The sequence below is a fragment of the Arachis duranensis genome, chromosome 6, assembly GCF_000817695.3.
Source record: "Arachis duranensis cultivar V14167 chromosome 6, aradu.V14167.gnm2.J7QH, whole genome shotgun sequence".
In the NCBI taxonomy this organism is placed as follows: domain Eukaryota; kingdom Viridiplantae; phylum Streptophyta; class Magnoliopsida; order Fabales; family Fabaceae; genus Arachis; species Arachis duranensis.
The window spans coordinates 13,153,374-13,163,867 of record NC_029777.3 but is presented as its reverse complement, the minus strand read 5'-3'; the positions used below and the strand labels follow the sequence as shown (position 1 = coordinate 13,163,867).

General features: G+C 33.9%; 2 protein-coding genes across 2 annotated transcripts; one reads left to right on the top strand and one right to left on the bottom strand.

The window, feature by feature from the left end:
- Window positions 1-91: 91 nt before the first annotated feature.
- Window positions 92-3,476, top strand: LOC107492838 (uncharacterized). The gene is made up of 5 exons (XM_016113888.3): window positions 92-341; window positions 868-1,048; window positions 1,643-1,974; window positions 2,350-2,400; window positions 2,685-3,476. Exons 2-5 carry the CDS (start codon window positions 950-952, stop codon window positions 3,178-3,180), a joined length of 978 nt encoding a protein of 325 aa, XP_015969374.1. The 5' UTR covers window positions 92-341; window positions 868-949; the 3' UTR covers window positions 3,181-3,476.
- Window positions 3,477-3,791: 315 nt separating this feature from the next.
- Window positions 3,792-7,949, bottom strand: LOC107492839 (elongation factor Tu, mitochondrial). Its single transcript, XM_016113889.3, has 12 exons — window positions 7,653-7,949; window positions 7,286-7,361; window positions 7,033-7,125; window positions 6,844-6,918; window positions 6,451-6,555; window positions 6,262-6,352; window positions 5,948-6,153; window positions 5,119-5,202; window positions 4,866-4,931; window positions 4,723-4,785; window positions 4,377-4,617; window positions 3,792-4,170 (listed from the first exon to the last, which is right to left on the bottom strand). Exons 1-12 carry the CDS (start codon window positions 7,841-7,843, stop codon window positions 4,100-4,102), a joined length of 1,362 nt encoding a protein of 453 aa, XP_015969375.1. The 5' UTR covers window positions 7,844-7,949; the 3' UTR covers window positions 3,792-4,099.
- Between the last annotated feature and the right edge of the window lie 2,545 nt (window positions 7,950-10,494).

The following is a 10,494-nucleotide window of genomic DNA, read 5'->3' as shown; positions in this document are numbered from 1 at the left end:
TGGTTCTCTCGTTTTTGGAAGTTTCTGGAATAAATAAGTGGATCTCTCACCTTCATTTATTTTATTTTATTTTATTTATTACTGTTTATTTTGGTCAATACAATTTTTGTGCAGCTGATTGGTCTGATGTCACCAAAAAACGAACTTGCATAAAATCTCCGGAGATTTGAGGTGGAGGAAGCGATAGAGCAGATGGGGTTCTGACGGAAAAACCAAAGGAGGGAGCTTTTGGATTCTTAGACCACCAAATGCTTCAGAGACTCTGTTTGATGGCTTCTCATGGTTACCCTCCAGGCCTTGTATTGCACCCGGAATTTTCCTTCTCCTCCACTAATACCAAAGTAAACATCCATTTTATGATCTTAGAATTTCTTCAAGTTTTGAAATTTTGATGGTGGTTGTGAATTTTTTGAGCTGTTTTGTTTTAAAATCTCTGTAAACTTTGTATGAATTCTTTTGGTATGTTTGGTATTTTTGATGGAAGGGACAGATGGGAGGGTAATTATTTTAATTTCAAGTTTGGATAATTATAACAAGTTTTACTATGATGAATGATTGGATGATTGATTTGGAGGCTACATGATAAGTTTTCTCTAGGTTCATATGATTTTAAACAATTGTTTACTCAAAGCAAACAAATTTATGCTCCAAACTCCTCCATCCAAATATGGTTGTAGTTATGATTGTGTTAGAAGTTGTATACAGCTGTAGATAATGAATCATAACTGATGTATGGGATAAAAATTTGGCGTTGAAATTTCATGGATGACTCTAAGATGCCATTACTCCGGAAAATTGCATATGCATGACCATTTAGTTGTGTGCTTGTGTATAGTTATTCATCTGTTTATCTTCTTTTTATGGTAGGTTTGTCAAACATCCTTGCCTGCATTAGGAGCTGCACCCGACATTATCACATATCGATATCCTTGTCTTAAGTCGCATCCAAATGAGGAGTCACGGAAATCTAGAAGTGAGCTACTGGATTACAATCAGCTTATCAATGTTGAGTTCTCAGCTCAAAGGCCGATATTTATTGACATCCAACGTATGATATATCCAGCCATTTTTACTGTTTGCTGTTTCTTTGATGATGTATAGTTATTTGTGTGTTAGCAGGACTTTGTTCCCACCTTGTGTTGCAACTGCTCACTGCTGTTTAATCTTTTAATTTATTATTCTATCTCATTTTGTATAGACTAATTATGTGGCGAAGTCGACTGTTGGCTAGCCACAATACCTAAAGTTCTATTTGTTGATGTACTTGTCCAGTAAACACATCAAATTTCAACATCGCTGAGTGGTTCTTGTGATTTGATGACCTCCAATATTTGATTGAATGTGTCATTGACCATCAGGGATGGAGTGTATCATCTTTATTTCAATTTACCAATGAGATGTTAAATCCAATGATCAATAGATTAGACATGAGAGTGATAACTACAGATTAGATAGTCAGAGTTACAAGATTGGTTTGTTCTCTCAGATATTATGTATTTTGCACTATATTGCAGATGATAAAAATTCAGTTGATAACCATGCATGTACTCTTCAGATGCTTAAGATGATTTATGCTGCTAATTTTTCTTGTATTATCTTATTATTCTGACTTCTGAGTAAGATCATTTGTCAATGGTTGCAGAGAGCTGCCCAAATCCAGTACTTCTCAGCTCTGGCATTGTTGAACAATGCACAAAGCGAGATAAGATCTCAATTGCCAGGCATTGATAAAGCGCAACGATTGTCATCTCCTTTCTGGCCAAATAGTGAATTCTACATCCCAAAGCCTTTACTGGAATTTGTTCAAGATTCAGCTATTACTTCAAAGATTACAGTTCATCCAGATGGTCAAGTCACATTTATGGGTTCTGCGATTGAGATGAAAGATTTTCTTGCTGCAGTGGCTGAGTCATACATATTGGAAAATTCGCATAATGGGGAAAAGAAGTCTATGCTTGTTCCGTACTTTAGTAGGTATAAATTCAACTTGTTTAATCTTAAAATATTATCCTTTCAAATGTTGATAGGTACCGGTCTTTGCATGATGAAGTCATAATGTTGTTAACTCTATTGTGTATAAATTACAACCAGTTGAAAAATTATGTCCATTAATGTGTAAAATTGAGTGGCTTAATGATGAAGGATAAAAATCCTAGCATCAAATCCGTAGCACTCATATAAATTTATTATGGAGTATTGGTGTTTCATATCACTGCATGTTCGATAATCAATATTAATTAGTTTGAACCAATTTCTTTACTTTATGTTCAATCTCTGGATTTGATGGCCTATCATTGCTAGTTTCATACTGATAAGCTGACTTTTGCTGATATTCAATATTATCGACAGAGGCCAATTCTCCTTGAAGATTGAGTCTGCCTTAACTGCTCCATTAAAGAGGTATGTAAAATATACTTTTCCTAGCACCTGTTTTCTGACTTTGGAAGGGGTTTGATTTTTTCCAATAGGCAAACCATCAATCTCTACCATCCAACCTTGGAAGTTTAGCATTTAAATTTAAACTACTGAGATAGTTTGACTATTAAAAGTTAACTCAAGAAAACAGAAGTATGTTTCACACAATGATTAAATAATTTCTAAGGTTCTTCAACTTATGATTTAGCCATATGGTGAATTGTTGATGAAGAAATATTTACATTTAATGGTTGTCTTTTGCTTAGCAGTCCTGAGAAAGTCAAAATGAAGCCATCTCAAAAAAAGAAAAAGAAGCTTAGCACCGAGAGGGATCTCTACAAGAGGAACGGCATGCATGCATGCGAGAGCCTTCTGTCATTGATGGTAGACAAGAAGCAACGCCGGCAAACAGCAATGCTCTCTTTGAAGAAATCTGGCCCTGAGCTTTCCGAGCTGCTGACACAATTCTCTGCTGGTATTGCTGGGACCGGCCTCGCTGTCCTGCTATCTGTTATGTGTGAGCTTGCATGTGGAAGGATTCCCATTTCTGCATCTAAGATGTTCAATACAGTGTTTGGATTTGCATTGGTTTGGCTTTCTTGGGCAGTAAATAAGCTAAGGGCTACAGTAGTCAGCATTAGCAAGAATGCAGGGAAGTCAGGATCAAAAGAAGAGGACATGATTCAGAAACTAGACAAGAGCATACAGGGAATCTACTGGAGCGCCGCAGCATTGCTAGCGGTTGCAGTGCTGAGGCTTGCTTGAATTGACCAACTACCATTGCCAGATACATGGAAGAGTAGTTTGAACAAGTTTAACTCCCAAAATTTCTGGTTTGATGTTTATACCTAGCTGTGAAGGTTGAAGCTAATAAGCTAAAGCCTTAGCTCGGTTTTTAAGTTAGTTCTAGTAAGAGAGCTTCAAGGAACAATGTATATCAACACTTGGTTGTTATTGTTGATGTTATATGTAACATACAATTTTGGAATGTGATCAGTGTTAATAGAACCATGTTTGATGAATGCTTTGCACAGCCAATGAAAATCAAGTCTTTGAATCTACTTATGTTACATTGTTACTCCCTCTGGTATATCAATGCTCCAAATTTTCAATACAAAAGGAGCACGTCTTGTAATGGAATGACTTTTTTTGGTGACTTTTGTAATGGAATGACTTAAAAAGGAAAAAAATTTAACTTAGTATGACGAATTAAAGTTCCACGGTATAGTCTAACAAAAATGATTAACATAAAATGATGCTAAAATATATGCTAACAGATAATTTTTGTGCTGTATTATGCAAATCACCACATATAAATTGAGAATGATGGCACAAGCGAAAGCGATACTTTCTTAGTTTATGATAAATTTAGTCAATTAACCAAAATATAGGACATCAATATATTCATCCAGTTTTGTAAACAAAATCGGTTTACTAATGAGCATTATTGTAAAAGAGAGAAAGATGATTCACAAATTATTAATGGTCTGCAGCAACCAAGAGAACGTTGACAAAATTTAAACTACAAAAATGAATTAAGGTGAGCTTCTCTAAAATTTACTCAATTTCATCCAAAACAACTGCTAAATATTTTAATTGATTGCGACGTCGTCGTAATTTGAAGATAATAGTAAAGTCTCAGGGCTTCCAACCCTTTTTGAAGAATTGAAGAACGGCATGCATATTAAGTCAGTACTTTTGACACCACACCTGCACCAACTGTTCTGCCGCCTTCTCTCAAAGCAAATCTTTGTCCTGAAAAAACAAACAGCAATTGGCAAAGCAAAGTTTTAACGCTCCCACCATAAAAAGCATTAGATGATTCAATGGGGAAATAAACGAGCTACAAAGGCTAAAAGAAAAGGCAAGGATAACATTGTACAGCATGTGGATAATGTGGTTAGGTAGCAACAGGAACAGGTTGCGATGATAAATTCCTCTTGACCTACAGTTTTACCGACCTTGTTCAAGTGGAACAGCTGAAATCAATTCGAACACAGCAGTCACGTTGTCTCCAGGCATAACCATCTTGACATTTTCGGGCAATTCTACTTTTCCAGTGACATCAGCAGTTCTCAAGTAAAACTGAGGTCTGTAGTTAGAGAAGAAAGCAGTATGTCGCCCACCCTCATCTTTTGTGAGTACATATATCTCCGCCTCAAACTTTTTGTATGTTTTTACAGAACCAGGCTTGGCAATAACCTTTTTTTTAATACAAATACATTGTCAGATAAGTGGTTGAATGTGGGATTTCACGTTGCATACACAAGCACTAAGAAAGGGAAAAGTTTGATAATTGCAACTAACCTGACCACGTTGAATGTCCTCACGCTTCAGACCTCGAAGAAGAAGACCAACATTGTCACCAGCCTATGAAAATATAAAAAGACACATTGGTTTTGCAAACGCCATGTGAGAAGTCATTGTGGATAAATATGCAAATCACTCACCTGTCCTTGGTCTAAAATCTTCTTGAACATCTCAACTCCAGTAACTGTTGTTTTAAGAGGGCCACCCTGAACAGAAAAACTCAGTTTTAGAACCCACCACTACATATGCCCATCTAAGAAAAAACCATTACATCACTAAATTTGCAAATAAAGAATATTAAGACAAAAATTCAGCAATTGTCATTTTTAATAAAATGGAATGCATTAAAATTAAAAGAATGCCAAAACCCAGGAAAAGCCTCGGTGAACAAACCTGCATTAGACCCAAAACCTCCACTTCATCACCAACTTTTATGATTCCTTGCTCAACACGGCCGGTGGCAACTGTTCCTCGTCCCTTCATCAAAAAATAAATTATAAGGAAGCTGAAGTAACATTCTGGAAATCATAGCTTAAATCACAATGTGACTTTCGAATGTTCAAGAGCAAACCAAAGAAGGTTTTCATGAGCACTAAACAGCATTGATAAAAAATGTATAAGTAAATTTTGACACCGATTAAGAAAAGGGGGGGGGAGTGGGGGACAAAGAATCAACATTTAACTATCGGCCTATCGAGTTAGTGCTCAAAATGGTTCCTAAAAGATCACACAAAAATCAATTTGGTCCTTCAAAGATTCTAATTTGTACTCTCAAAGATATCCACAAGCATACTCGGTTTGTTCATTAACTTCTTGTTGATGTGTCACTAATAACTATTGACATGTAAGGTAAAGCTTGCCATGTATTACGTTCTTAACGTGCCACATGACAAGTCAGCAGCAAGTTAATCAAAGGACCAACCTGACTCACATTAGTATCTTTCAAAGATCAATTTGAAGCATTGAATCTCTTAGGAACCAAATTAACTCATCTATAATCTTTCAAGGACCAATTTGAACATTAACCCCTTAACTATCATATCCAATATTCCAATTGAAAAAAGATATATGCAAAAAGTGTTCCACCAACAAGAAGGTTAAACTAGCCATGACTAAAATATCAAAGAATCAAATATTGAAAGAATATTATTACATGTTCTTCCCATATTCAATTTATTCGGCTTAAAAAATCCATAGGAACTTTAAGTTCATTCCCATATACCTGAATTGAAAAAACATCTTCAATGGGCATAAGGAAAGGCTTGTCAAGTTGGCGAACTGGGTCAGGAATGTATTCATCTACAGCATCCATTAATTTTAGAATGGCCTTTCTTCCAATTTCGTCATTTGTACCCTGTAAAGCAGACAATGCTGAGCCTCTGATGATGGGGATTTCATCTCCAGGGAACTTGTAGAAGCTTAGAAGCTCTGCCAGATTCATAATTAACATAAGCAAACGTTCGAACACATGGAAAACAGAAATCTATGCACGCATACTATTTACAAATAAGGCAAAATCCTAGAAAATCACCCTACCCCGGAGCTCCATTTCTACAAGTTCTAACAACTCTGGATCATCGACAGCATCAACTTTATTCAAAAAGCACACCAGAGAAGGCACACCAACCTGCACATATCATGTCAAGATATTAATATGGCAGAAGGTAACTCAGGAGCTAAAAGTTTACTTGGATTATGTACAAACCACTTCAATAGGGTACCTACTTGGCGAGCAAGAAGAATGTGCTCCTTGGTTTGGGGCATTGGTCCATCAGGAGCAGATACAACAAGTATTCCACCATCCATTTGTGCAGCTCCTGTAATCATATTCTGCACGATGGCTAGTTGTTATATATGTGCATAGTCCCACATGCACAAAATTGCAGAAGCATAACTTATGCATTAAAAGTCAAGTCAGGATATAAATTATCTTGTGATCCACACTTAAATAAATAAATAAAAATCATCTCATTCCACCACCTTGTCATACTAGTAGAAGTGTGGAACAATCCTAGGTAACAACTCAATCACTCTTTTACAACTTAGTTGCGCAATTTCTGTTGGGCAATACTAATTATAATTAACATTTTTTCCATTAAGCAAACGTTTTAAGCTTACTTTGACATAATCAGCATGTCCAGGGCAGTCAACATGTGCATAGTGTCGTTTAGCAGTCTCATACTCAACGTGTGCCTGAAAATTTAAACATTGAGCAAGTACATATCATAAGGGCAGGAATTGTAAAATGAACTAAATTCACTGCATGGCCACAATGGCCTGCCAAAATGAACAACGTTATGTCCCAACCGTTGCAATTGTAATTCCTCTCTTCTTCTCTTCAGGAGCCTTATCAATTTCATCAAAGGCTATAGCCTTAGCTTTTCCCTCATCGGCTAAAACCTGATCAAAGGTAAGACGAAATAACTCCATAAGATAATCCTTTTTTTCAAATTTAAATTACTATAGCATCGTGGGAATGGAAAAGGACGAGCTAGACAAAAGTGGAGTAAGATGAACAACATGATGATAATGAAAATGTAGAGTAAGATGGAACTGAAACCTTGGTAATTGCTGCGGTGAGTGTAGTCTTCCCATGATCAACGTGCCCAATAGTTCCAACATTAACATGGGGTTTTCTGTCAGCAAAAGAAACCTCAGAGCAATAAGAGGAAATGTAAAAGGCAACAACTTGAGACTTCTGACATGAAGTAACCAAAAGGCTCCTTACAATCACAGAATCACATACTATCCAAACAAATCCAAGAACCCATTCATCTAAGTTCAAATCAACTTCCAAAAACAAATCACACCATAACTCTACTTTCACAGGTAAAAATCTAATTTTTCCTTTCATAAAGCATTAAGTTAGAAACCAAGCACAATGTTGGGAACACCATGAGAGGTGAAATTGAAGTATCAAAACTTACGTTCTGGTGAAGGTGGCCATGGATCTCCACCAAGGATTGGAAGAAGAAGAAGATGAAGAAGGAGAGAGCTTGTCATTTGGAAAGGGGGATTCAGAGAGAGGGGGGAAGGGTCTGCAACAAGAAGAGAAGATTTGAGAAGAAAATGGGAAGAGTCGCCTAGAACTTGAATTCCTGAGAGCAATAGTAGCCATTGGAGCTTGATGAGGATTTTGACTTGTGAGTGAGGAGAGGGAGAAGCCCTAAAAGAAGAAAGGGAAGAACAGAGAGGCGAGGGTTTTAGGAGAGAGAGTGAGTACTGAGTAGTGAGCAGAGAGGTGAAGTTGCAGGGTTTTAGTTTTTGATGGGCTTCCGACACCGGCCCGAAATTTTCGTATGGCCCAAATCTTGCAACTGTGTTTTTTTTCGGACATGGACAGAGAAAAACTACTAACAACCGTTTAGTTAGTTGGGTCACAGTTACTGTTTCTTTCTTTCCAAAGTCAAATTCAGACTCTCAGCATGGCCAATTAATGATTACAAGATACCAAAGTTGATGGCCCCTAGCATTACTCAAAAATAAATTCAGACTCTCACTAACTAAATTGCATTAGTCAATCATAAATTTACTAATCTACTTAAACAAGTATCAAGAATTCATCTTGGATATACAATAATTTATTAGTCAATATAAATTAATTCTTATTTTACTAGACTAGAAAATATCATAAAAATAAATAAATACATCAGAATCTCAACTGCATCATTCTATAAGAAACAATTTTCAAGAAAAGAAAAATTTGCGTGTTCTTATTAGAATAAATCAATATTTTTATTTTTATTTTATTAATATTTTAAAATTTAATTAAAAAAATATAATAATAAATTTATAATATTAATGTGAGAAACAGTTAATTTATCAAAATAAAAACACACATTTAATTTACTCTCTCAGCACTTACAAATTTCTCCAATTTCCATAGCTATAAAGTCGCCATTGACTATTATATTTGAGACTAATATATATTTAAAAAAAAATGAACAAATTGGTTTGCCTATGAAAATATAGATAGAGAAGCCTTTTTACCAAGTAGCAAATATAATATCACTGTTCATCAAATTGTATCATTTTCTAAAAGCTACTAAAATAAATAAACAAAACGTCTAATAATAAGGAGATTAGAAAATTTGTGCTTGAAATTCTAAACAATTATGTTTCGTCTACATAAATGTTTTAGTAGCTTCTGTGCCTTATACTTGGTCAAAATTCTCTCCGTTGGAGAATAATGAAGAAAATAATGATTATGATTATTAACAGCAATAATAGTCTCTAGAATTCGGAAAATACATCTATATATATTTTCTCTTAACTTATAATAAGTATGGTAATAAACATTATCAACGGTGGAAACTAAGACTGCAAAGTAGAACAGAATCTTTGGAAATTGGAAATGCTTTGTTATGTTTCTACGAAATGACTTCTTCTTTTCTTGAATTAGAGCTAGAGAAACATACATTTGCTTGTTACATTTATATATAATAATAACTTCATTTGATTTGAACATGTGGTAAAACATTTTTAGTCAATTAAACTCAGCATCTATTAGTGCTTATTACTGTATATACTACTACTCATGCACCAAGACAAAAATTAACTAGCTATAAACTTTATAACATCTATAAAAAAAAATTAGATCATTATTATATATGAGAATATATATGATGTTGACAAACAAGTATTTAAGAGACAACAAAGTTATAGAATTTTCGGGTGCTCTCCACACAACATCTATTATATACACATAAATAAAAATTAATTAAGAATCAAGGTTGGGCATATTTGCACAATCAAAAACCAAAACCTAAAAACAAACATAATATAATGTACATACATTATTAGCTGTTATAGGGAACAATAAAAATCAGGCCATTAATTTTTAATTATCATATTTGGTATAACTACGTTAAAAATTCACATAAAAATGTTTAGAATTATTTTTACATGAATATATAAATTTGAATACTAACACGCCAGGTGTCATCTAGTTAAATTCAATAAAAAGATATTCAAATAATTCTTTTTACAAACAATTTTTTATCGTTTTTTCCTTTTATTTTATATTATTTAGATTTAAACTAAACTAAATATTTTAGTTGAATCAAATGTATATATAACATGTATTAATATTTTACCTTGAATATTTATGTGAAAATTACTTTAAACATTTTAGGTTTTTTACAAATAAGTATAATCTCAAAATAAGAAAAATAGGATATGCAAAAAATCTTACGATATACAATAAAATAAAAAGAAAATAATTATATTTAACGAGTAATATATACTACACATTTAAGTCTTTTTATGAATTCAGTTTAATCAAATTAAATAATAAGACTTTGAGTAATTATATCCATAACTTACCTATTAACTCATTTTTATTGATATTAAACTAACCTAATTAGATTTAATTAACAAATATATTTAAATGTATAATATTATTTATTATAAGCAGAACTTAAACATTTTAATTTGATCTGTCCCTACTTTGTGATACCATCTTAAAACTTTTAATTAATAGTGAGTTGTTTTCCACCTGAAAGTCATTTGTATTTTTGTCTTCTATATATATACATGCATTTAGTTTGGTTGATGCAAGTGCAATGCAAGTGGAACCAAGCTTCCTAAACTTTCCCATTATGTGATTATTCTTTGCAACTAACCTTTGTTTATTTAATTTCTCCAATTAAATTTATATCAAACCCTCTCTTTTTCTTGGAATCAGATGCTATTAGCTGCCCCCTTTGAAAACCTTAACTAGTGTGTGTGTTTTTGTTTTTTCCATCTTAAGAACTTCGCCGCCAAAAT